At 58.3% G+C, this 26,940-nt stretch overlaps 1 protein-coding gene across 2 annotated transcripts in view; it reads left to right on the plus strand.

Annotated features, from left to right (window-relative positions):
- Positions 1-24,485, plus strand: part of LMX1B (LIM homeobox transcription factor 1 beta) — an 82,767-nt gene extending 58,282 nt beyond the window's left edge. The window contains exons 3-8 of one of the 2 annotated variants that reach the window (XM_040225146.1): positions 18,554-18,786; positions 20,961-21,142; positions 21,313-21,390; positions 21,525-21,591; positions 23,777-23,941; positions 24,232-24,485. In XM_040225146.1, the coding sequence (XP_040081080.1) occupies positions 18,554-18,786; positions 20,961-21,142; positions 21,313-21,390; positions 21,525-21,591; positions 23,777-23,941; positions 24,232-24,389 (883 nt within the window). In that variant the 3' untranslated portion in view covers positions 24,390-24,485. The remainder of the gene's footprint in view (positions 1-18,553; positions 18,787-20,960; positions 21,143-21,312; positions 21,391-21,524; positions 21,592-23,776; positions 23,942-24,231) is intronic. The other variant, XM_040225148.1, reaches the window with a different exon arrangement.
- The last annotated feature ends 2,455 nt before the right edge of the window (positions 24,486-26,940 follow it).

Consider the following 26,940-nt stretch of genomic DNA (forward strand, 5'->3'; position numbering starts at 1 on the left):
CAGCAGCTGGGCTGGGGCTCAGCTGGGGCCCCTGGCCAGGCCAGTGGGGCCAAGGGGCCCATCTTTGTTCCGAGCAGGGCTCAGACTGCAGAGTGGCTGGGTAAATAGTCGCCGCAGTAATCGCAGGCTGATTCCAACTAATTAAATCCTGCGCCAAGAGCCCACTCCAGTCAGTATCCCGAGAGGCCACGAAAACACAGACACCCCAGACGGGGCTTTGCTCCAGGTCGGGTCTGTTCCTCTAATCCCGTATCTTTTGAAAGATAGGCGCGTCCCGGGATGAGGGGTCAGCGGGCCTGCCCTGCGCCGAGCGGTGGAATTTTTCAATAACCAGCAGCTGGGTCACCAGGCACACAAAGGCAGTGTAATATCCTGTGGGCTTACGCAAGGAGAGAGCTCAGGCCGCTCAGCACCAGCTCCCTCCAGGCCCGGGGCAGTGGCCCCCCACAGCCGAAGCCCCCAGCGGGCCAGGCCTCCACTGCCTTCCCACCAGAAGGGCAGCGAGAGCCTCGGTCGCAGCCTCTGCTGCCCCCGCCTTCCAAACCCGGGCTTCCAAGAAAATTCATCTTCCTTATTAAAAACCAGCCTTGATGCTCTCAGGCCCCAGCTGTAGGCTGCAAGGGGACCTGCCCGGGGCAGGGCTGTGGGGACCAGGCCCCTTGCAAGAGGGCAGCGGATGCTCCTGGCCTTGGGGGGATGCCACGCTAAGCAGGGCAAAGGTCTCCAGCTCTGGAGTCGGAAGGGTGGCGGTTCAAATCCCAGGGGGGCCTGTCGGCCTGAGGGGGGCCTGGCTCGTCAGTGCGCCGGCTGGTGACCTTGAGTGAGCTGGCCCCTGGTCCCCTCTGTGAGTGCTGGCCAGGGCCCAGTGGATCTCTGTTGCCTCCCCCAGCCTCAGTCTTTTCCACCGTATAATGGGGATCAGGGCCCTTCCTTCCCAGACTCTGGGGAGAAGCAGGGTTTGTGCCCCGGAGGGGCTCCCACACTGTAGAGGGCTGTCCTCGGCGGGAACACATGTGAGAGTCGTTAGAAGCTGCAGAGACCCAGTTGATTTTATTTTATTTTTTTCCTTAGAGAAACAATAGTTGCCCCCTCTCCCGAGTCTGGAATGCTTTACGCCCAGGTCTGGGACCCCTCATTTAAATTGGCTGCGAAGGGACAGGCGCTGTGAGCCCCGGGAGGAGGTTGTTAGAGATGGAAGCCGGGGCCCAGGAATTTACAATCCGTTACTTGAGAGGTGTCCTGCCTTCCTCCCTCACCCCATCCAGGCCTTCGCAGGCCTGGCATGTGCCGTAAAGATGTCACATTGGGTGGGGGTGCCGAGGAGGGATCCGGGGCCTGGCCTCCGGGGGTGGGGTGGGGGGTACACAGCCTAAGACAGAGTCCCCGCGGCACCGTGTTTGGCAAGATGAGCCGGGACAAGAGCTTCCTCTCTGAGCTCTCAGTCAAGCAGGACACAGAACACACAGCGTAAGCGGGAGTGTGTGCTTTTATCAATCGCCCCTCCACCCCAGTAATGCCAGCTGTGTGTCAAGTGATGACCTGATATGATGAGATCCACAGACCCCTCTCCCGGGGGCACCTCGCAACAGGGACTTGTCAGAGTTGGGCACTTCTTACTGCCCTCCTGTGCCAGGCACAGTGCCAGGAGCTCTGCTCACTTACCAAGCCAGCAGCTTTTCTTGTCCTTTGCCAAGTCACACACAGACCTTCTCTCTTATTTGGGGCTCTGCAACTTTGTAGCTGTGAGGCTTGCCACAAGGCACATGGCCTCTCTGGGCCTCAGTCTTCTCATCTGTGAAATGGGTCATCATTTCCCCTGCCTTACAGGATTGAGGGGAAGTGAGAGAATGTATGGACACGGCCCAGGGCCAGGCATGCACACAGGTGCTTAGCACACAGTACTCTTGGTGCCGAGGCAGGGGGAGAGCCTGGCCCTGCGGTGGCACCTCCCAAGAGAAAGGGCATTTGAGGGGACCTGAGGGAGTGAGTAGGGCCACCAGCAGAGTAAGGAGAGGGCATGGCATGCCGGTGGCCAGGCCCCCTGGGGACCTGCCATACCAAGTCCACTAAACAACTCACCCCCCCATCAGGAGAGTTAGCTCAAAAGCCATACGGAGCCTGATGATGAATCAGAAGTGGTGACAGGTGTGAGGGGAGAGGCAGGACCCAGGGGTCGCTGAGGCGGAGGGGCAGGCTGGCTGGGGTGGCCTCGGGGAGCTGGAGATGCCCGTCTGGAGGCCAGTTAGAGATGTCACCTTCTCTTGGGGCCTCTCAGGAGTCAGGGTTGGGACGCTGGGCTAGGGCTGCCTGAGAGGAGCAGGGTGGAGGGCGGGCTGGTGTGGGGCCCGGACGCCTGGAGAGCCGGCCCTGCGGAGCCCACCCCAGGCAGACGTGTCCCCAGGTAGGTGATCTTAGGAGGCGATTCCCCAGACACACCAGCTTCTCCAAGTCTCCGGATCCTGAGAAACACTCTGGGCCAGAAAGTAGGCATTGGGCGGCATCGCCAGGAGCCTCCTGGACAGAGAGTGGGTGCCCGAGACTGAGTTCTGTGGGGCCTCGGGCTACCATTTCAGCCACCAACTCCTGGAGCCCCTCCAGGGGTGGAGGGCCGTCTGTGTGTGTGTGTGTGTGTGAGTGTGTGTGTGTGTGTGTGTGTGTTGGGGGAGGGAAGCAGAGTAAACAGCCATTGCCCTGCCCTCTCTGCGACTGTGGCCAGGTACACAGGCCTGTTTGGACAGCTGCCTTGTCTGTCCGTCTGTTTGGAAGATGCTGGCTGATAGATGGGGGTGGGCTGACTGTTAACCCCTAGCTGTCTGCAGTGCTCACTGCCTCCTTCAATGGGTTTCAAGCGGGGCAGGGGGTGGTTCTGTCTGCCCTGACCCCAGCTCCTCTGGGAGCGTGTCTTCTGAGTCATGGAAAAGCTTAGCAGGCTCCAGGACATGGAGTCTACCCCCTCACTCCCACCTGGGAGCCCCGGGCAGAGGAAAAGGGTGTTCCTCCTCCCCAGTGGCGACCAGGGGCAGAAACTATCCAGAACCCTCCGCCTCACCCCAAACCTATGCTCTAGGGGCCAGCTGCCGGGGTTCTCAGGGCCCTGCCTCTACAAACACAACCTTAGCCTGGCGCAGAGCAAGGGGTCTTCAGGGACAGCAGCAGCAACAGGCCTGTCAAAAGTGAGAGCAGGCAGAGATGGGATACGAGGCTGGCTGCAGGGGTCTCAAAGCCTGTCGTAGAGGGAAATCCCAGTCCCCATGATGAATCAGACACGCTGGCTGTTGGTACTGCGAGACCAGGGTGCCTTCAGACCTGGTGTCTTCATGCTGTCCCCCGACCACCACTATGTGTCCCCAACCCCATCTCTTGCATCCACCATCTGGCAGGATCAGGGCAAGGAGGCCACCCCAGGCCCCTCCCACCCAGCCCAGAGCCCAGTCAGTCTCCTGCCCTACATCACTTTCTCAGAATAACCCACTTCCTTCTCACACTCCTGCACCCCCTGGCCGGGACCCCCTGTGCCTCTCACTGGCAGGGAACCCACAGTGATCCTCTTAGCTGGTCTCCCTGCTCCCGCTCTGTGCTCTGCCTGACCCTGGGTCCCTGCTCAGGGGCCAAAATGATCTTTTAAAAATGTAAATCGCTCCAGCCACTCCCCACTTAGCACATTTCAATGGTTTCCCGTGGCTCTTGAGATTAAGACAAAAATCCTTTAAATGGCCCACAAGGCCATCAACGGGGCATGGGTTAAATAAATCAGGGTTTGCTCATACAATAGAGTATCCAGCAGCTGTAAAAGGAGGTACTCCAGGCCAAGACTTGGACGTTCTCTCCAGCAAGTCGGGTGGTGGGGAGGGTGTGGATATCAGGAGTACAGTGTGTAGTGTTTGTGTAAAAAATATAAACTTGACCAAACTCCCAACCAGTCCTCCTTTAAAAAAAAAGTGGAGGCAGAGGAATGATGGGCCCTACAGGGGCTTGTATATTCCTTGTGTGGGACGTCTTGGGAAGGGAGCTTGACTAGAAGACTGGGCTGGTTGCTGGGGAGGGGACCTGCCCTGCTAGGGACTAGGGACAGTGGCGGAGACTGCAGTGAACACTTTTTACATTTGAACGTGAAACAGGTGATGCACTACCTATTCAAAAATACTATTTAAAAATATTAAATTTTAAAAGTCGATGGGCTCCAAGACCCTGCACACTGGTCCAGCTACTCTGCAGCCTCCCGCCCCATCTCCATCTCCGCGACTTTTATTTCTGGTTGATGCTGGCCTGTCTCTGGGCCTTTGCAGCACTGTTTCCTCTGCTGCCAGGATTGTTCATCACTTCCCATCCTCACCTGGCCGGGTCTCCTTCCTCCCTGGCTCACACCTCTGTCTTCCAGAGAGTGGCCTTCTCTGACGCACCCCCAGCCTGGGCTGGCTCTTGGACCATCATGCAGTCTTCCTATTCACTTGCCTCCCTTGTCGGCTTGTAGGTCCGTGTGGGGCAGAACCCACTTCTGGCTTGTCCACAGCTTGTCCACCACTGCATTTTGCACACAGCAGGCACCACATCGGCACTTGGGGAAGGGGTGAAATAGCAGGGGGAGAGGGTGTTCTCAGAATTCCAAAGAGGTAGGTGGGTGGGTGGGTGAGAGGGAGATCTAAGACAGAGAGGATATGTGTATAGGTATAGCTGATTTGGGCTTCCCTGATAGCTCAGACAGTAAAGAATCTGCCTGCAGTGCGGGAGACCCAGGTTCGATCCCTGGATCAGGAAGATTCCCTGGAGAAGGGAATGGCCACCCACGCCAGTATTCTTGCCTGGGGAATCCCATGGACAGAGGAGCCCTGGCAGTCCGTGGGGTCGCAAAGAGTCGGACGCGACTGAGCAGCTAACACATAGCTGATTTCCTTGCTTGTACAGCAGAAACTAACACAGTATTGTAAAGCTAGTGTACTCCAACAAAAAAATAAATTGCCAAAGCGAGGGCTGTTGCCATGGAGTTGGTAGGTGCCCCACCTGGGCCTTAAAGCAGGATTTCCGCCCAACTGACAAGGTGCCCGTGCACCAAGCAGAGGGCATTCATTGCCGGGCGCAAAGCCCAGGCAGCCGAATTTTCTCTCCCGCACCCGATTTGCCAGTCCCCAGGATGAGCTGTGTGTGTTGGCCCAGATAACCTGCCCTCTCTGCGCCTCAGTTTACTAGCCCTTAGCTACATCCAGACGTGGGCGGGGGTCCGTCTGCAGTTCTAGGGGCGAGGCCCGCGGACCCCCAAGGGGAAGGCGTGCACACAGTCGGTGCTCGATAAATGCCGAGGGAACGGCTGAGGGCGCGGGGAAAGGGTTAAAGCCCGGTGCTTTTTAATTGTCAAATGACTGCGGGCGATTAGCGCTGGCAGCTTCCTCAATAATCGCTCTTCTCTGTACCTGCTGGGAGCTTAATTAAAAAACAAAGAGGCTCAATTTAAAGGCCATTACTATGCTAATGCGGCCGGGCGGGCTGTGATTAAGCGGCTGGGGCGGGCGGCGCGCGGCCGGGGCGGGGCGCGGGGCGATCAGTTACCCGCTAAACGGGCGGCCGGGCGGCGGGGCCGGAGCGCGGTGCGCGGTGCGCGGCGGGGACCGGGGCCCTGACCAGCCCGCGGCGCCCGAGCGAGCGCGGAGCCCCGGGAGCGGAGGCGGCCTCCCGGAGCCTCTTCTTCCTCCCTAGCGAGGGGCCCGGGCTGAGCGGAGGGGATGAGCGCCTCCCCTCTGACCTCCCCCCGATGCCCTCTCCCCGGTCCGCTCCTTCCACCCATTTCTCAGGCCGCTCAAGCCCTTCAGCCCCGACCCGTTCTGCCCACGCCCTGTGGCCATGTCCCTGCAGAGTCCAGCCGGGCCGCTGGCTGAGAGCAGGTCTCCGGCTCCCAAACGCTGGGGCCTTAGCTCCCAGGAGGGCAGGGGTGGTTACTAGCCAGGCTCACCTGGCATGGAGCCCTCCCTCTACCCAACCAGTTGGGTCAGCCTAAGGAAGGGACTCCCGCCCCGAGGGGGGTCCGGAGGCACTGGGAGGCCCCTATGCAAGCAGCTCTGAGCACAGGGTGCCCTGGTTCCTGAAAGTCACAGTGGGAACAGATGCCAGGGTGTGGTTCGGAAAGGACAGCAGGAGCGCACAGGTGTGTGTGTGAGACAGAGAGGAGTAGGAGGGGACTCGGTCCAGACCCCATGAGACTGGGCAGTGAGGCCGTCCGTGATTGGACTAACAGTGTTCTCTCTGGCTGCATCAAGAGGAGTATAGGGTAGGGAAAAAGGAAGGAGATGGCTCTTCTTGCCCCTGGATGCCTGTGCTGAGTAGTGGGCTCCTGGGTACCAGCTTGATTAAGGGCTGTTTTGATAAACTCAGACTTAAGTCCAGAGTATAGTGGGAGAGGGAGGTGTCAGGGGAGGGCTCATGGTCTTTGAGAGAGAAAGAGAACACTTAGTCTGTGGGATCCCAGCTGAAGCTGGACATTCGCACCCCCTCCTATGACACCACAAGGCTGTCTTGACCCATGGTTTTGACCCTGAGCGCGTTTTCATTGGCTGCCTGGTAAAATCTGTGGTCATAAACTTGGTAAATTTTGTTGCTAACATTAAAAACCATCTACCTGAGCCTGGGGGGAAATTTAACTTGGTAGATTAAGCAGTACAAAATACAACCGACAGCAGTGAAACAACCCTGGTAAAAATATGTCACTGGCTACAAATTAACCGAAGAGTGAAACCCTGATAATCAGTAGGGTATAATAGAAGCACAAAGCTGACAATGGAGCAAACCATTATTGAAATTTTTTCATGGGAAATAATTTATCTCAATGAAAATAATTTTAGTAAAATAAAAATGGAAATGGAAAAAGTTGTAAATTATTTAACTGCGCTAGAAAGAAAATTGTTCAAAAAATTAAATTGCCTTAATGGAGTTTGTTCCGGAAAACACTTGCTCAAAGGAAGTTTATCAATGTTGTTATAACTCTAATTAAAATGCTGTGGTCTGTGTATAGAGAGTCCAAATCCTTGGGATCCGAACGATGGGGCCAGATTGTCCGTGTAGCCAGCTGTGAGGCTCTCCACTGGTATCCAGGATTTCTCCTTCCGAGACCTCCTTTCCCCTGGAATACCCTGTCCTCCATTACACCAGGAGCTCACTGAGAGGAAGTGAAATCCCCATGGATTTCTCATCCCCAAGCATGGTGCTTGGTCGTGGTGGGTATTTGGTAAATGCTTACAGAATCAACTGGCTTCCCTTGTGGCTCAGCTGGTAAAGAATCCGCCTGCAATGTGAGAGACCTGAGTTCAATCCCTGGGTTGGGAAGATCCCCTGGAGAAGGGAATGGCTACCCACTCCAGTATTCTGGCCTGGAGAATTCCATGGACTGTATAGTACATGGGGTTGCAAAGAGTCAGACACAACTGAGCGACTTTCACTACAGAATTCAACAAGCCTTACAGTAAAGCCTTAAAAGGCAGTTTCTGCTTTCAAGAGGAGGAATCGTGACATAGGATTTGGCACAGAGTGAGTGCCTGAGTATGTGTTGGGTGGATGGATGTGTGTGTATGGTTGGATGGATGGGAAATGGACGGATAGCCCAGCAGGTGGATGGATGTGTGCATGTACGCATGGGTGCACAGATGTGTGTGGGTGGACAGACGGATGGATGGATGGATGGATGGATGGATGGATGGATGGATGGATGGATGGCTGAGAGAGTGGATGGGTGGGGGGGTGGGTGGATAGATGGATAACTGGCTGAGAGGCTATGCGAGTGGGTGGGTGGATGGCTAGATAGAAGGACGAGTAGATGGAAACAAAAGAAACCTGACCTCTCTCTTCTTTAGCCCAACATTTAAGGCCTCTGGTTTGAGCCTTCTCCTTTCTCACCTACGCTGCAACCTTTCTGACCCACTGTCTCCCTAACCCTGAAAATGGTCTCCGTTTTCTTCTTGCCTTTGCTTATATTCAACCGCTCCATCTCGGAAGGGCCTCTCTGCTCCTCTGCCACTGCCTACACAGAGCCCAGACTCTGGAATTAGACACAGTCCTGTTGCCATCCCAGCCTGCACTTGCCCCATTCAGTCTTTTGCACTCTTTGTAATCCCCTTCTGACCCAGGAAGACACCCCTCCTAGTCCTCCCCCCCACCCCACTGACCTTACACCTCCTCAGGCTCTGTCCTGGATCACTCAACCCTTCCCAGGCACGCAGCCTTGAGCCCGGCCTGTTCTGGCCACACGGGACCCTGGAGAGAAATCCAGAAGGCCTCTCCATCCCATGGAGTGGGGTTTCTCATCTTGCCCCTGTGTTGTCAGCCCCTTACCTCTGGACCTTCGGCTCCCCCAGGCCCAGCCCAGGTCATGGGCCCACAGCTCTGAGCTGATGGAGCAAGTGCAGTGGCGGGCAGGGAGGATGAGGCTGAGGCAAGAGACGGCCTTGAGCAAAGGGAGGTCCAGGGAGGTCCAGGCCTCAAGCAGGGAGCCATCATCCCAGCTTTGAACCCAGTTCTGCCAGTTCTGAGAGGTGGTGGTACCCTCTCCAAGCACCACTTTCCTCTCTTGTGAAAAGAGTGCCAGAGCCTGTGTCTAAGGGGTCTTATGGGGGAGGAGTCTGCAAATAAGGCACAGGGCCTAGGATGTAGGAAAACATTTAATAAATCTTAGCAAGAAATAATAACAATAATAATGGCTGCTGGATTTGACAGCCAGGAGCTGGTGACTCAGTGAGAATGGGGGAAGGCAACATGGGATCAGCTCAGAGGGGTTGATGAGCACGTGGAGGGTAAGGCATTTGGCCTGGCTCATAGCAGGTGCTCAGTGAATGTTAGGTGGATGAGTAAATAAATGAGCCATCAGATGAATGGACTTGCCAGTGAAGGGCAGACAAGGGAGGAAAGAGCATCAAGCCAAAGGCCTGGCCTGGAGTGCACAGACCGCTGGTGCACTAGGCGCTGGCTGGAGGGCAGGCACATGGGTGTGGGGGGGCCATGGTCAGAAGGACATGATGCTTCACCTTCCACCTGCCCTGCACCACCGACTGTCTCTCCCTGATGTCACCAAGACAGATCTGGTCCCCAGAGAAGCCCCAGTGTCCCCAAATGGAAAAAAATTCCTGGAGCTTGCCCCTAGTCCCCTGGGGTCAGAGCCCCAGAAGTGAGAAACTAGTTATCAAGTGCTGAGAGAGAGAAAGAGTGTGTGTGTGTGTGTGTGTGTGTGTGTGTGTGTGTGTGTGTCTATACTGGGAGCTCCCACATGGCACCTCCAGCCCGGATCTCTGTCTCAGCTCTAGATTCACACGGGCCACTGCCCTCTGGACACGTCCACATGGCGATCAGAAGGCAGCTCGGGGTTAGCAGGTCCAGAACCGCACTCCTGATGCTGCCGTCCCCGACCCTGCCTCAGTCTCCATTTCATTTAGCGGCAACTCCATCCTTCTGGCTGCTCAGGCCCCCTGATCTTGGACTCACCCACACCTCTATCCTTTCTCTCATGTCCTCTGGTGTCCCTGTCTCCCTTCCAAATGCATCCCAGTGAGGGCGACTTCTCAGCACCTTCCCTGGTCTCAGCCGACACCATCTTTTGCCTGGATTATTGCGATGAACTCCCAAAGCATCTCTGGGCCCCCACACAGCTGTCTGAGGAACCTGGTTAAAATGCAAATCAGATCATAACCCCTCTCTACTCAAGACCCTCTCTCCGAAACACCAGGTAACTTGGCCTTCCCCACCGCCCCCCCGGCCCGCCAATGTTTCTGCACCTCCTAGCCCTTGTCCTGTTGATCACCTGTCCAGCCACATCATCTCCTTGCCTTCTCTCCAACACCTCAGGTACACTCAGGCCTCAGGACCTTTGCACTTGCTGTTCCCTCTGCTGGGAACTCTTTCCCCCAGATAGTCAGTAAGGCCTGAGACTGCTCTTGCTAACCCCCCTGGCCGCTGCCCTCGCTTTTCTTTGCCTCATCGTGATTCATCATCGTCACTATTTGTTACACTCTGCTAGAGATGCATCTCTTATCTGTCCCCTTACTCTTTAAATTGGAAGCTGGGGGTGGATGGTTGGGAGAGACCATCCCTTTGACTCACTGCGCTACCGCAGCCTCCAGACAGTGCCTGGCACGTAGTAGGTGCCAAATAAATGTGTATGTAGTCACCTAATGTGTGCCGGCCCGGCCGGGCTGGCCCCCGGATGGTACCCCGGGCTCCCAGCTAGACCCATCCCTCCCTGCCCCTGGCCCCTGACCTCCAGCCCCGGGCTGCGGGCTCCCAACAGCGCCCCGGGCCGGGATCAAAGGGCCGTGGAGCCGGCGGCCCCGCACAGCTGGGTCTGTGCGCCCGCAGGAAGCGCTGGGGCAGCCCTCGCGGCAGGCCCGGCCCCGGCTCGGCGAGGCTGCGGAGAGGCCCGCGCGCCGCCGCCGCCGCCGCCGCCGGTCCCAGCGCCTGGCCCCGCCAAGCATTCCAGCCGCGTGATTGACGCGCGCACCGGGGCCCCCGCCTGCGGCTCCCGCCGCCGCCGCCGCCGCCGCATCAAAGCAGATGTTTGCAGCTGGTTTGAGTTGGATCCCCATCAACAGGCCCCTTTTTGTCTCAAAATAAAAAACAGCTACGCCCGGAATGATAAGGACGCAGCAGGCACGTGGGGGAGATGTCAACAAGTCGGGGAGGGAGGGCCAGGCAACTCCTTCTGCCTGCTCTCACCCCATCAGCTCCTCTGAGGGCCAGGCAGCCTCCAGCAGCTGCATCCCGGCCCCCGAGAGTGTCCAGGGTCTTGTCCCCTCTGCTCCTATGAACACCAGCTCACTCCTGACGGACACCACTGTCCCAGGAGCCGTTCTGACCGGAGTCACCTACTGAGCACCCAGCACCTGGGGCCTGTCCTGGGGCTCTGTGGCGGGTCCACCCTGGGTCCTACACCAGCTTGTAGAGGTGTGGCACAGAGGGGTCAACACGGGGTCATGATCACCTGTGAGGCAGGGGCTGTGATCCCAGTTTTCAAACTGGAAAACAGGTTGAGACAGGAGAGGTGGCGAGCGCCAAGGTCAGGCAGAGCTGGGACTGAGACTCTTCAGACGATTCCTTCTGCCTCTAGGACTGGGTTCTTTTAACTGTCGTGTCACCTTCTCCAAAGTCCCCAGCTCTCCTCCAGATTGGCTAGCATGCCTTTCTATGCCCCGCTCCCAGCCTGCTGAGTGTACCCCATCAAAGCACGTGTCACATTCTGCCAGCTCCCACCGGTAGAGATTTGGTCTGACTCTGTTCCCCAAGCATCTTGCACAAGCCTGGCACAGTCAGCCTGCTTGGGTGTGTGCTGGGTGAATCCGTGAAGGTGGGGACAGAGGGGCTTCAGTTCCAAGCGCCAAGCCTCTGTGGTCCCCGGGGAGGGACTGCTTCCAGGGACTGTAGGACTTGGGCCTAGAGAGGCCCTAAGGCAGTGGTCCCTGACCTTTCTGGCACCAGGAACCGGTTTCATGGAAGACAGTTCTTCTGCAGATTGAGGCAGGGGTTGGCGGGGGGGGGGGTGGGGGCAGGGGGCGGGGGGAGGTTTCAGGATGATTAAAGTGCTTTATATGCATTGTGCCCTTTATTTGTACTATTGCTACATCAGCTCTACCTGAGATCATCAGGCATTAGATCCCAGAGGTTGGGGACCCCTGCTCTAGGGGAAACCAGGTTCAAAAGCTGCCTGCTCCCCAGTGTGACCCTGGGTGAGGGTCTCATAGAAGCACATACCTCAGGGAGAACTCAGACCCAGCCATGTGATGGGGGCTTCAGACTGAAGTTGAAGGGCAGAAGACGTTCCAGAGCAGCCTTGGGCACCACATGAGACGTAAACTGGGGAGAGAGAGGGGGCACACACCTCCTGAGACACCCTCTGGGCTTAGCCTTCTCACATCACCAGGTGATGGAGGGATTAACACCTCATTTTACAGAAGAGGAAACTGAGGCTCAAAGAAGGAACGTAAATGACTCAAGGCCACATAACTGGTGTTGGAGTCATGGAAATGCACACCTCTGAGGACAAGGTGGGGGATTGGGGGTGAGGGGTTAAAAGGACCCTTGAATGAGCAGGAGAAGGATGAGACACAGGACAGAGGGTCCAGTTGGCCCACCTTGAGTCAGGTGTCCAGGCCTGGCCCACTCACTTGAAAGTCAGAGAAGTCATTTTATACTAATAGGGCTTTCCCTATGTACCACGGATGCAGGTGCCATGCAAGGTAGGAGGTGTTACTGCAAGACTCCAGCCTAAGGCGAGGCATGTAGAGAACTTTGTTAATAAAAAATTGGGACACTGGACTCCACAGTGTGTGGTTGTGAAGAGGGCACACGAGGGCAAGTTCAACTTCTCTTGTTAGCTGGTAGTGTTCTCAGACTCCCCCAAAGCAGAGTGTCCAATATTCTCTTGTCCTTCTGTTATTCCCTTGAAATGACTGCCCGTTTCATTTCTCCCAGGGTTATTCATTCACTCAACAAATAGTCACTAACCACCAACTCAATGCCAGAGCAAAGAGTAGGGGATTGAATTAATTCCCTCTTTCTAAGACAGTGGGGAGTTCAGACACACAAATATCTGGATCTGGAGGTATCAGGAAAGGCTTCAGAGAGGAGGTGACACTTTGAATTGTGTCTTGAAGGCTGAAGATAAGTTCAACAAGAAAAAAAGGGAAGAGTTTGAGAAAACAGGTTATAGTGTTAGATGGAATTTTAGGTGCTAAGGAGGCCAGAAGGGACTCGTTGAGTTCAGGGAACAATGAGAAGCGTGGCACCTAGAGCAGAGCGCCGAAGGCCAGGTGTGGCAGGGTGGAGTGGGGCCTTGAGCCATGATTAGAACTTTGCGCTTCTCCTAAAACTGTTGGGAGCTCTTGGCCTGAGAACCCAGCGAGGAGCTACATAAACTGAAGTGCAGTAACGGGAGTCCGGGAATGGCCATATAGTGAGGAGCAGAGGACCTTCTCAGCAAGGAGAGTGAACTGGTGCTGGAAAGGCCTGAATAGATGCTGACAGTGATCGTGATCTGCGCTTATCAAGCCTTTCTCATGTGCCCAGCTGTGACCCCACTGGACAGATGGGGTCACTGAGGCTCAGAGAGGAGAAGGGACTTGGGTGGGATTCCAGTGTGAGGAAATGACAGAACCAGCGTTCCAAGCCTAGTGCGTGCTATGTGGCCTCCGAGATCTGAGGATGAAGGCCCAGGAGGAGAGGCCAGAGAGGCCCTGGGCCATTAGGAAACCAGTTTGATGAGAGGTACAAGGATCACCTCTGTTGCATGCATGTCTGCAGGTATCAATGGTTTGAAAGTGTTAGTCGCTCAGTAGTGTCTGACTCTTTGTGACTCTAGGGACCATAGCCCGCCAGGCTCCTCTGTCCATGAGATTCTCAAGGCAAGAATATTGAAGTGGGTTGCCATTCCCTTCTCCAGGGGATCTTCCTGACCCGGGAAGCAAACCCCATTCTCCTGCATTGCAGGCAGATTCTTGTCTGAGCCATCAGGAAAGTCCACCAATGGTTTAAGAGAAATGAACAAATCAGATTTGTATCACATGTTCACACGCTCCCGAAAAAAATGGTTTTTTGAGTTTTGTTTATTAGCTTTATGACTTTAATACATTGAGCATTAAACAAATAAACCAATGAAAGCTCCGAGGAGATGGAGATGTGTTGTCCTAGCCTGGGACACTTTAAGGGAAGGACATCCTGAAAAGGGGGAATTTCTTACTCTGCGATTACAGATGATCCTGGGGGAAGGGGATGTCTTTGCTGCAGGGGGAGATATTCAGTTTGGTTTAAGGAAAACCCACCCAGCCACCTTGCCTGGAGAGTCCCATGGACAGAGGAGCCTGGAGGGCTATAGTCTATAGGGTAGCACAGGGTCAGACATGACTGAAGCGACTTAGCGCGCACACACACACCCCCAGCCACACCTACTAGGCGCTGGGCTTATGTCAAGCAATAAAAGCTTGGAGTGTTCAGAGCCTTGAGGGCAGACAGACGTGGGGGTGGCAAAGGGCCAGGGTAATTGATGAACGGAAATATTTGGATACACAGAGCAAGGAGGGAGTATATGGTGACGCTGCCATGTGACTTTGAACCTGCCCTCTGCACCTTCCTGTGCTCATCTGTGAAACAGAGATGGAAACAGTGTCTTCCTTTTAGGGTTCTGTGAGGACTTAATGGGGTGATGCAGCTAGATGTTAATTGAGATCAATGATACTAATGAGACAGCCAGAGAATTGAGCCAGAAGTGCTCCGTCCAGCCTCCAGACAGAAGCTGGAAGGATGGATCCAGAACCCAGGATGGAGATGAGAGGGAGCGTGGTTAGCATCTGTGTCAGGAAGCCTGAATCCAGGAAAGCATGTTGGACTCACACAGAACAGGAGAAAGGCAGACACCAGCTGTTGTGAAATGCCTTTTAGTGCCAGCAGAGGGCTGAGAACTTTACATGGGTTTAGCCCTCCCAGCAACCCCGTGGGTGGGTACCATCATTCCCATTTTACAGATGAAGAAACTGAGGCTCAGAGAGGTTAAAATGTCTTGACTAAAGTCACACAAGGAAAAGTTATGGAGACAGAAGGGAACACCAAGCTGCCCGGTTCAGCTCCCCCACCTCCCCACTCAGCTCCCCTCCCAGGGGGCCCTGTCTCCCCAGGGCAGGTGGGTGGGGCTCCCACAGACCAGCTTGCCCTGCCTCACAGGCTAAACGGCACTCTATTGGCTGGTTCAGCAGTCATTCAGCAAACATTCACTGCTCACCTTTAGTGTGTGCGGGGACTTGGGCTCAGTGCTTAAGACACAGAGGTGGCCCTGGGGAAGGTGTACCTGGAAATACATGAAGTGTGTCTGCGACTGGAAGGGAGGAGGGGGCTTTGGGAGGAAGGGATGCCCAAGCAAAATCCTTCCAAATTAGCAGGTGTTTGCCAGCCAAAGGTTGGGAGTGGGGGGAATGGCCTTCTAGGTTGTGGGGAAAGCGTGTGGAAAGGGTAGGTGGTTTACGTGGAAAATGGGGAAGAGGGTTGCATGGGTTGGCAGCAAGTGATGTGGCCACAAGTCTTTGTCTAGTTTTGGAGCTTCTGGATTGGGGGAGGGGCCAGGGCAGGCAGATTGGCACCGAGAGGGCACAACTGTTAGAGGGGAAGCCACAGGTAACTCTGCCTTGGCCAGAGCTTCGGAGCCGCCCCACAGCGCCCTCCATCCCTGACCCCAGCACCTGCTGCATCCAGGCTTCCCAGCCCCAGTGTGGGAAGCCGAAGCACGCCCATCTGGAGTCCCCAGCCCAGTGCTTTTACAGAGGAGGGAAGTGAGTGAGGTTCAGACTCACCCAAGGTCCCAGAGCTGGGAGGGAGGGAGAGTGGGTCCAGGGCTCCAAACCCACGGCCCTTCTTGCTTTCCGGGCCCCTCATGCCGGGCTTTGGGGCAGGAGGGGAATGGAGGCGGGGAGGCACAGAGCTTTTCAGCCCTAGCCATTCTGTGTCTCCGGTCAATATTTGCAGCTTCCAAGCAGTGTTCACAGAGAGGCTTCCCCAGCCCCCACCTCACTCCCTTTGTGCTCACAGCTTTAACCTGACAACTCAGTGCATTTTCACACTGAGAAACCGGCAGCGTTGTTGAGCCCATTATACAGATAAGCGAGCTTAGAGGGAAGAAGTTACAAGCCAGCAAGCGGCAGAAACAGGCATTGAACCTGAGTCCATCTGATTCCGTTGCCACCCGCCTCTGCTTGGGGCTGCTTCTCAATGGCTGGTTCCACCGATCCTGTGTGGTGGGAGGGATTTAGGGAGGGAATAGGGGCTCACAGAAAGGAGGGGCTCTCGCTGGCTCCCGAGCCCCTCCCACACACGCCGTTTGTAGCTCTCACCCTGGCGTGGTAGACAAAGGCAGCCCCATAATTGGGAGCAAGTATTTCATGCATCCCCCCCGATGTTTTATTGGGTGGAAAGATGCTTGGAGACCAAACGGATGGCCCATTCCGTTTATAAAGTGTTCACGGTTTGTTTTATTTCCCGAGTTTTTGCAATCTAGATAACAGATGATGCCCCGAGTGGCTGGCGCTGCCTCCGTAATGGCGGCACCGAGCCTTTGGAGAAGTATTAATAATAGATTGTGTTGATGAGTTTGGAGAAAGTAGCAATCGACCCCCTGCTGCCAAGGCATTAGCGGGCTGTTCTGAACGAAGCCTGCATGGTGGCAGTGCCTGCAAATGCAGGTCACCCCCCACCGCTGCCACCACCCCCTCCCCTAGACTCAGAGGGCTTCTTCTCTGGGAACCACCCAAGGCTTGCCAACCCAGCCTGGGGCCCCAGCCCTGCCAGGTGGACCCAGAGATGCCCCAGCACTTATCTGCCCATGGGCCACAGGGACCAGGCTGCAGGGCCCCTAGGTCAGGAGGTAGACTGTGGGGAGGAGGACAGACAGGCAGTGAGAGGGGCAAGGCAGAAGTGTCCCCCATGTCAGAGCAGCAGGTTCTGCGAACCTGGCTTCTTCCCTAGCCCCTTGGCAGAACTGGAGGGCCAGCCCAGTTCCTAGAGGCCTCTGCTTAGGGCGCCATGGACAGTTGGGTGGGTTGCACCCTGAACAAAGGTCTCCAGCCAGAGGGCCAAATTGGAGCTGACTTTGGCTCATACTCCCCTGGTGAAGCCATGTGCTGTGTGGGCCAGCCGGGGTCCTGCCTGCCTGAGCCAAGCCTTCACTTACAGGCTTTGCAGACACTGAGGCCTCCTGGTGGATCAGGTGGGCCTCCGTGGAACTGGGAGCTGACAGGGCCACATAAATGCTCAGTCCCATTGAGTCCTGACAACAGCAGCCTTTGAGGAAAGTCCTGTTGACATCCCTGTTTCACAGTAGAGGGAACTAAGGCCTGAGGTGAGCATAGAGGAGGCCACCTGCCCCCAGACTGGGGCATCAAAGAAGGCTTCCCAGAGGAGGTGGCGTTGGAGCTGGGCATTGCAGGGTGAGCAGGAGCTTGCTGGGTAGACTAGAGGGGGCTGGCAGGGCTTGCTGGGGTGTCCCCAGTTTGAGTGCCTCAGCTGGTGCCAGGGCAGCAGGCAGGGCTGGGATTGGCCCTGCCCACTGTGCCCCACCCGCTCACCGTGGGTGGTGTGGATGGCAGCCCTGGGAAGGGAGGCAGGCCGAGAGCGTCGCGTTTATGGCCGTTTCTGTTCCAGAACAGATTAGTTGAGAATTGCAGCTGTAATCTGTGCCTGTGATGGCGGGCCATAAAGAGGGATGGGATGCGCGCAGTGCTCCCAAGGTGGCGCCCGCAGACGTGGCCCGGGGACGCGGGGAATGAAAAATGGTTTTAATTCCCTCCCAGCAGCAATAATTTGATTCTTCATAAATTTTTCCATCAAAGTGTTGTTGAGGCTGAGTTCCCACAGAGCAGGGCACGTGACAGGGATGGGGAGCCAGGAGGAGCGGTCAGTAGGTGCAGGCCGGGGCGGGGCCCTGTTCAGACCCTTGTGCTCACTCGCCAGAGTCACGAAGACCCACCCCACCCTCACCCCCAGCTTTGTCTCCCGAGATGAAAGATGGATCCTCTTTGTCACGGAGGGACAGGATCAGGCCCCAGACATTTACTACCCATGTGACCCTGAGCACGTGCCTGCCTCCCAGCACCTCAGTTTTCTTATCTCTAAAATGGGATTAATATTTCCTGCCTCATAGGGTTGTTGCAAGGATGAAATGCACTTCTGTACACAGAACGCTTAGAAGAGCGGCTGATACTGCACACGTGTTCTGTGACTGTGTGTTCACGGGGGAGATTCCTAGGCTGAAATGACAAATAAACAGGTGTGGCCAAGGCAAGGGCCAGAGGAAGAGCATGCCAGAGGGCCACGGTGATGATGCCCTGGAGGGCTTCAGGCTGTTCTGTGGGGCAGCAGCCTCCGGAAGTAGAGGGGTAAGAGGGGAGGCGGGACTGTGAAAGGTCTGAAGGCCAAACTCAGAAACTTGGAGGTACTCCTGAGGGCACGAGGGAGCCGTGGATGAGTCTGGGGCAGGGAGACAGCGTGATCACATGTGTGCTTTGGACAGACCCCTCTGTTTCTCATCCTGGAGGGTGAGTCAAAGGGTTGGAGAGGTGGTGAACCAGCGAGGACACTGGGGCAGCCCCTCAGGCAGGAGGGGAGGGAGCCAGGCTGAGTAATGGGTTGGGCAAGGCTGGGGATCACTTGGATGTGGGGGAGAGGCAGGGCCAGGGAGGAGGAGCACAGATGCTGGAGGGCAGGCGGATAGGACCTGTGGGCTGCCAGTCTTTCCGCTCAGGGCAGGGCCCACCCGGCTCTCAGGGAAGGTGGAGGCTGGCCCTGCACTCTGCCCTCTAGTGGCCTCTATGCCTCCGAGCAGGCAGACTCTTGAGCTGACATCTCTGGGCAGGATGCCCGGTGCCCATCTTAGGGTCATCAGGGGCCCTGCCAGCCAAGGGGTAGGGCTCCCACTGTCTGGCTCTGTGCCCAGGGAAGGCCTCTCCCACTTGGGCTGGGGAGCTCCGGGTGACAGGAGAAAAAGGTGCTCTGTGGGCAGTGCCTCTGGGAGGGACCCCTGAGCCCAGCCAATATGCCCCCTTCTGTGCACCCACAGGCTCTTCGCGGCCAAGTGCAGTGGCTGCATGGAGAAGATCGCCCCCACCGAGTTCGTGATGCGGGCGCTGGAGTGCGTGTACCACCTGGGCTGCTTCTGCTGCTGCGTGTGTGAGCGGCAGCTACGCAAAGGCGACGAGTTTGTGCTCAAGGAGGGCCAGCTGCTGTGCAAGGGTGACTATGAGAAGGAGAAGGATCTGCTCAGCTCCGTGAGCCCCGATGAGTCTGACTCCGGTGAGCTAGGGCTGGAGCCGGGGGCGGGGGGTGGGGGGCGGGGGGGGGGAACTTGGCACACACGCCACGGAGGGTCGCCCTGCAGGAGAAACCCGCTCCTGACCCTGGGACCCGTACCCCACACAGACACTGCACCCACACCCACAGCCAGTGCACACATGCACGGAGGTGTTCACATGTGGGGTGCACACAGACACGTGTGCACGGCCCCACAGGCCCGCAGACGCACTTGGACATGATCACGCACAGGTATAGGTGCATGTGATCATACATACACACACACAAGCATGTAAGATGTGTGTGTGGATACCGCCGCCCAGGAATGTAAAAACACGGACACGTGTCCACGTGTAGACATGTGCTTACATGCCCAAGCACGCCAAAGCCCACACCCATGTAAACACACACGTGTGCACATGCCCTTACTCGTGCAGTAAGCATCTGGCTACACATGTATCCATGTGCTCACGTGTACTGTAGTTTGCGCACACACAAACGCATGCCCCCTGCTCTCTGGCCCAGCAGCGCCCCCTTTCCCTTGCTGTGACCCACCACAGCCCCACCTCACAGGGGTCTCTCCCAGCACCGAGTCTGCAGGCATCTGATCCGATGCATCCTGTCTCCCTCAGGCCCTCCAAGTCTTCAGCAGTGAGGGGCCTGGGGTCTTCAGTAGTGGAGGGAAAGCCTCCATTTCCTGGGGTGAAGGCTCCTCTCCACCCTGCTCCAGCCCCCAAAGACTGCCAGTTTGGAGCTCTCCTGGCAGGAGGGGCAGGGCCAACCAGGGACAAGTTATTAAGGAGGAAAAAGTCAGGAAGCAGGCTGGCACCTGGTCATTCCTGGGGGTGGCAAAGACAGACTGGAGCAGGGGCCGTGAGGAGGAGGTGCCCTGGTCTGCCACGCCCTTGTGGGAACCTGGAGCCCATGGTCAGAGGACCTGCCTGCTCAAAGGAGCCGTCCCTGCCAAAGCCCTTGCAGGGGGGTGTGAGCTGCCCATGCCTCTGTCCCTCTGCCCACCCCTGGGCAGGGCACCGTGGTGGCCAGGCTGCCTGGGCTCCTGAGGGAGAGCAGAGGCCAGCCAGGTGCCATTGGCACATTCCTGCCAGGCCTAGGAAGGGGTTCTTGGAGGGAGTCCCCCCTCCGCTGGGACTCATGCTCGCAGGAAGATGGGCTGGGGGCAGCAGGAGGCATGGGGGGTGGGGGAGGCTCTGCTGTCTGTCTGGGGCCGGCATCTCTGAGACCCATAACTCAGGCATGCAAGTGGGTGTGGGGTCGCTGGGTGAAGATGCATGCTTCTGCATGCAGGTGTGTGTGTGTGTCCAGACGTGTGCATGCCTGTATGTCCTGCTTCAGAGCATGCACCTGTATGTGAGTGCGTGCGCACGTCACAGTCATGAACATACCTGAGTGAGAATGTCCAGAGTGTGTGTCTTTGCTTGTCAATTCTTAGTCCCTGCACGCTCCTTAGAGCCTCCTCTCTGGGCCCCGAGGCCTGGCTGGTGCTGGGCTAGTGCCATGGGAACTGGTTTTCCTGAAGGCCAGCATGCTGGGCTGGGGTCCCCCAGGGCCCGGAGGCCACAGGCCGAGGTGGGGCCCAGGCAGATTGGGTCAGGGGAAGCCCAGGGCCAGACTGAGCACAGCTGCCAGCTCCTCTCATCAGGAGGGCCGTGGGCCTGATGGCAGATCGGCCGCCTGTGAGCGTGAGCATAGCTGTGCTCCCTTCCGTGTGTCAGCCACACGTGTGCACGCCATATGTGCGCACGTGCATATTTCTGCAGTGCCGGAACCTGTCACCACGTGGGCCTGTCTCTCTGCCCTTCTGAACGCGTGTACATCTGACTGTGCAGCGTGTGTCTGTGCCTGCTCACCAGGGTGCCCTCTGCCTGTCTGGTCAGCAGGGCAGGTCCGGTGGCTTTGGTTCAGGTCTCCCCAGAGGGCTGAGATAAGGACGCAAGGACCGTTTGCTGAGGAAGGGAACACACCGGGCTGGATGGAGCAGTGGGTGGACAGGAGATGAAAGATGAGACGAAGTGGGGTCTGTGGGCCGAGGGAAGGGGGCGGTCTTTACCCTGAGGGCCCGGGGGAGTCGTGCCAGGTGTTGGCAGGAGGTGACGGGACCCCAGCACGCAGCGGGTTCCTGAGGATATGGCTGACCCGCTGCATCGTGTCCCCCACAGTGAAGAGCGAGGATGAGGATGGGGACATGAAGCCGGCCAAGGGACAGGGCAGCCAGAGCAAGGGCAGTGGGGACGACGGGAAGGACCCGCGGAGGCCCAAGCGGCCCCGGACCATCCTCACAACGCAGCAGCGAAGAGCCTTCAAGGCCTCCTTCGAGGTCTCCTCCAAGCCCTGCCGGAAGGTGAGGGGCGGCCGGGGTGGGGCGGGGGCTGACACCCCCACACCCGCTGCCTTTCTAGACTCCTTCAGGGACCTGGGCGTCCCCGCACCTCCCCGCCCAACCCCCCGGACCTGCCGCCTCCCGGCGCCTGCCCACCCCCAGGCCTGACCCGTCCCCCCTTCTCTGGGCAGGTCCGGGAGACGCTGGCGGCAGAGACGGGCCTCAGCGTGCGCGTGGTCCAGGTCTGGTTCCAGAACCAAAGAGCAAAGGTGAGGACCGGCCACCGGCCACCCTGCTGGGCGAGGGGGAGGGCGGGCAGGCAGGAGGCCGGGGCCTGATGAGGGTGGGGCGGGAGTGCGCGGGGGGGCCGAGGCGGGGCTGGCATGCACCATGTCTCCTGCAGATGAAGAAGTTGGCACGGCGGCATCAGCAGCAGCAGGAGCAGCAAAACTCCCAGCGGCTGGGCCAAGGTGAGCCGAGGGCCCAGCGGGCTGAGTCTGTCACAAGACTCCCAGGAAATTCCTCCCACCCCGGGGGCTCAGATCTCAGGGAGCCGGTGCCTGGGAACCTGCTGCCGTCAGCAGACAGGCAGTGGGGGCCACGGGACACGGGGAGGAGGAGAAATGGCGGGGGAGGCGGCCCGGGGCGAGGACAGAGTTTCCGCATTCACCCTCTCTGTGTGCCAGGCTCGGTCCTCACCATTCAGCAGCTTCTGTCTCACTTAACTCCCAGATCCCTGAGAGGAGGGGCATTGTTATCGCCCATCAGATGAGGAGACTGAGGCTCAGGAGACAAGGGACTCGGGCATCACTCAGCTAGTAAGGGGCAAAGCTAGGCTTTGGCCCTGAGCGTAGGGCTCCTGCGTACGTGCTCAGTTGCTCAGTCGTGTCTGACTTGGCAACTGCATGGACTGTACCCTCCAGGCTCCTCTGTCCATGGGATTCTCCAGGCAAGAACACTGGAGTGGGTTGCCATGCCCTCCTCCAGGGGATCTTCCCAACCCAGGGATCGAACCTGAGTCTCTTATTGTCTCCTGCATTGGCAGGCAGGTTCTTTACCACTGGACCACCAGGGAAGTTCCTGTCGGGCTCCTAAACCTGTGCTTTTAACACGACCACACACCCTCCTGCCCACGTAGAATTCAGCAGAAGTCTCCAGAGAAATCTCCAGAGAAAGTCTGCAGGGTGTTGAGGAGTCCAGGGTGGACTGAGCTTTGCCCAAATGCTGTTTCCACGTCTTGGACTGGAGCTGGCCTCCCGGACCCCAGTGGGACCCCACTGGAGCCTTCTAGGCCTTGGAGGCGGGCCCAGGTGTTCCCCAAGACTGCTGGGGTGGGGGCCACCGCTGTCCACTCGCACAGGAGACAAGTGCCCTGAGGCAGATGTCAAGGTGCTGATGGGCAGCTCAGGACTCTGAGGCCAGTGTCCCAGGCTGCACCCGGGGCTTCAGGGCCGTGTGTGGCCACAGAGCCCAGCTCTCCCTGTCCTGTCCGTGCCCCCTCTCCTGAGACAGCCCAGCCTTCGGGAGCTGCCACCATGGCCGCGGACATCTCAGCCTGCCCCTACGTTCTGTCTCACTCCAGAGTTCCCAGCTGCCCCCTGGACGCAGTCTCCCCAAGAACATTCCAGGTCCCCTCGAGCTTGTCACAGCCCACACTGCACTTCATGCCATCGTTCCCGGGCCACGCGCACACAACACCCGCTGCTGCTCCCCACCCCCGCCCCCCACCCACCTGGTACCCACACCAGAAACCCGGGCAACACCTCTGACCTGTCCTGTCCCACGAGAATTGCATCTGCTCAGTCACCCAGTCAGGCGGTGATTTCTTCTCCCAGGTCCCTCATGCCCCTCTCGGACTTTCCTGCATCTACCTTAACAGGGACCCAAGCCCCTCGCCCCACCTGTCTCCTCTTGATGCGCCCTGCCTCTGTCCTCCACCCTCCCAGCTTTTCTCCATGCTCCCTCCACAGCCAAGACCCTCCACCTGCTTCCTACGGCCTCAGGGGGACACCCTGCCCCCCACTCAGCTCGGGTCCCCAGGGAACCGTCTCTCTCCCCAGGCATGACCTTCTCTTGCCCTCACGTCCAGCCCTGTGGACTGGGCTCCCTGCTCCCACCGGTCAGTTTCTCCCTTCTCTGCCTTTGCTGCCCTTCAGCCTGGCATCCTGCCCCTGGCTAGGCTGGTCGAACCCTCTGCTGGTTCTTGAAGTTACATGGAGGTGGAAGGCCCCTTCCTCCAGGAAGCCTTCCTTTCCTGAGGCTTGTTGGCCCAGGCGCAGGCTCCACCTTGGTGCTGCAGGTGCAGGGCACTCAGTGCACCCACGCGTCATGAGTCATTACTGGCTGTTACCGGAAGCCTCTGACTTTGGATAAGCTAGTTCTTCTAGAGGCGCTGGAGTGTGTGTGTGTCTCGGGCAGGTTGGTGGGGGCAGGTCAGATATGGAGGCTCAGCGACCCTGGAAGGTCACGGGCAACCTCAGCACGGGGAGGGGCTGGGAAGGAGGTCAAAGGGACGGTAGCGGGCAGCCTGGACTGGGTAGCGGGGTGGAGGTCGTGTGGGATGGGAAGCCATGGGGGACTCCTGGGGTACATCTGTGAGGTGCCCCTAGGCCAGGACAGCCCCGGGCGGTTAGTGAGGGCGTGGTCTCTCCCCAGAGGTCCTGTCCAGTCGCATGGAGGGCATGATGGCCTCCTACACGCCGCTGGCCCCACCGCAGCAGCAGATCGTGGCCATGGAGCAGAGCCCCTACGGCAGCAGCGACCCCTTCCAGCAGGGCCTCACGCCACCCCAAATGCCAGGTGACCACATGAACCCCTATGGTAAGCTGCCCCACCTCTCATGGCCCAGCATCGCCCCTGCCCCCCCAGCCTGACCTGGCAGGCCCTTCCAGCACAGCCCACCTGCCTCCTCCTGTCGGGAAGGGGGCACCCTGGAGACCCCCCCCCCCGCAGCCCCCCAAACCCCGCCAGCCGGCAGTCATCCTGTCCCTCCCTCACCTCCAGCCACACGGCCTGTAGGGCCAGTGGGGCCCCCAGAAGCCCCCCACCTGGACCCCCGGTGCTGACGCCCACCCCTTCTGCCTGCCGCCCCCCCCCCACCCCGTCTCCAGGCAACGACTCCATCTTCCACGACATCGACAGCGATACCTCCTTAACCAGCCTCAGCGACTGCTTCCTCGGCTCCTCGGACGTGGGCTCCCTGCAGGCCCGGGTGGGGAACCCCATCGACAGGCTCTACTCCATGCAGAGTTCTTACTTCGCCTCCTGAGAGCCAGCCTGGCGCACGGACGCGTGGGCAAGGGTCCTGGAGGGGCCGCTGGCCGCAGACGCTGCCTCACCGCCCCCGGCCCCACCGCCCGCACAGACTCTGCAGACAGCCATACGGTGCCCTCCCCTCGGCCGACCGGGCCTGGCTAACGTGCCCACCGGGCACAGCCAGATAGGCAGATGGGCGCAGCCTGGGCAGGGACTGTGTCCTGCCCCCAGAGACCGTGTCACCCCAGGGACCCAGAACTCTCGGACAGCCACTCGCCTCCCAGACCCACCTTGGCCTCTATCGCCTCCCTCCCCCTCCCCCTCTCTTTTATGGGAAGCTTAAATTCTCTCTATTTTTTTAAATGTCCCCTCTGTGTCCAGGCCACCTCCATGGTGCAGGCCTAGGTCGAGGCAGGGCCCCCCCGTGCATGCCCCAGACGATGGCGTGCGAAGCCTGTGTACCCTGTGCCCACCTCCCCCCACCTCTGGGGGCAGGCCCACCAGCCTAGGATCACCCCTTCTACCTGGGGCGGGTGGGGGATGAGCCTGGCAGGGGGGCCAAGCCCACCACAGCTCTCCCCTGGGGAAGGGGGCGTCGTGGGGCGCCAGGGGCGGGGAGGTTGAGCGCAGGCCGACTCAAAGGGATAGAGACATACAGGCACATGCACATGCTTCAGGGCACACCCCTGCGGATGTGCACACGGGGCCCCAGACACGCTGAGAGACAGAGAGGAAGGGGAAGGAGGCCAGGCGGGGGGCAGGGAGCCCCTCTGACAGCAATAGGAGGGGCAGGAGGAAGGGCAGAGGAGGCGAGCTCAGAGCACGGAGCACATGGGTGCAGATATAGCTTTAGCCCGGATGGGGGCTGCCTGGGCAGTCAGAGGCCCCAGAACCAGGCAGAATCAGGCCACATGGCAGAGTCTCCAGATGGGACGGTGTCTCAGAAGCACCCCCTGGGCACTCCATCTGATACTGGGCTCTCACCCAAACTGCTGCTGCCTCTCCTTGCACACCTCCAGTGACGAGGAGCTCACTACTTCATCGGGCCCCAAGTTTAGCTGCCTTTTCTGCTGATCTCACATCTGTCCCTTTCAGCCTTTGTCCTCGCTTCTCAAAGCCAGGCTTTTCCAGCTTCCTTTTAAAAGCCCTTCCTTTTCCAGCTCTTCCTTTTAAAATTGTACCTCCCCTGCCCCCACCCCCACTCCCCCAGCCTGGCTCCAGCTTTCCCTCTAAACGTGTAGAACAGATATAACCCAGTCTCCCCACTGTCATCAGCCAGGCTGTCCTTCCGGGCTCCTCTTCTTCCACAAACTTCCACAGGGTCTCAATCGATGCCCCGCGTCCTTCTGCAGCCTCAGCCAGCCCGGGTTCTGTGCCATCTCTGGGTCCTGGGTCTCTGCTGGTCCCTTAAAGCAGCCACTCTGTCCTTTTGAAGGTTGGTCCCCTTTCTCCTCTTGGGCCCATATAGTCAAGTCATGCTGGGGGCCCTTGGAGCAGGTCTGGGGTAGATGCTCCCTGCCCAGTAGACCTGGCCCTTCTCTCCTAGACTCTTTATGTTGAAAGAAACCTCAGGAATGGATCAACTAGTCTGCCCATTATTCCACAGCTGGAAAACTGGACCAGGAGAGGGGCAGGGACAGGGCTCTCAGCTAGTCAGGAATAGAGCCAGAGCAGAGAATAGGGACACCACGCCAGTTCCTCGTCCTCTGTGCCTGGTGAACGGCCTCCGGGTTGCGGGACATGACTCCTCTTAGTAGCCTTGCCCCCCCTGGGTCGCATAAACCCCAAGTCCAACCTGGGCTCTGCCTCTGCCGTGACACTGCCCCCTGCCAGGAGCTGGTACAGGACACATGCCGATGACCTGCAGGGTGTCCAGGCCAGAGGGTCCTCAGCTCCCTGTGCCAGAGACACCCCATCAGCCAGTGTAGGTTAACTCCTTCACGCTACTGCAGCTTCCCCCAGGCTCTGATGACTGCTCTGCCCGACCCTGGGCTGGGTGTCGGGACACAGATAAGCAAGATGTAGGGCCCCTTTTGAGGACCTCTCTCCTGGGAGGAGAGACATACACATTCTGTCCCAAGCCTTTCCAGACATTGTTGGGGACCCATTTCTCAGATGAGGAACCTGAGGCTCAGAGAAGGCTACCCAGCAGAAGCACACAGGACCAGTCAGGCTTGCTGGGGTTGGGGTGAGTTGAGATGACTGGGTTCTGTCCACTTCATGTAGGAAAGCACAGCCTTGACCTGGGGTGGGGGAGGTGAGTGGCCAGGACCACCCCCACGCCTGCTGTGATGTGGGACCACCATCACGTGGTGCCTGGGTGGGAAGCCAGGGGAAGGGGGTTGTGACAGACTCTTCTCTGGAGGAAGAGGGAGAAAGTGAGGGGTCGGGGGGAGAGTGTCAGAGGAAAGCGGAGTTCTGCTTCCCTCTGGGGAAGCTGAGGCTTAGAGGGAGGAAGGGATCTGCCCCTGGTAACACAGAGAGTATGTTACCGCCGTGGAGTCCTCCAGGGAGGCCACACAGAGGGACACTGGTTCTAAGAGTCAGACCACGGGCCCAGCAGA

Source organism: Oryx dammah, unplaced genomic scaffold, assembly GCF_014754425.2.
Source record: "Oryx dammah isolate SB20612 unplaced genomic scaffold, SCBI_Odam_1.1 HiC_scaffold_25, whole genome shotgun sequence".
In the NCBI taxonomy this organism is placed as follows: Eukaryota; Metazoa; Chordata; class Mammalia; order Artiodactyla; family Bovidae; genus Oryx; species Oryx dammah.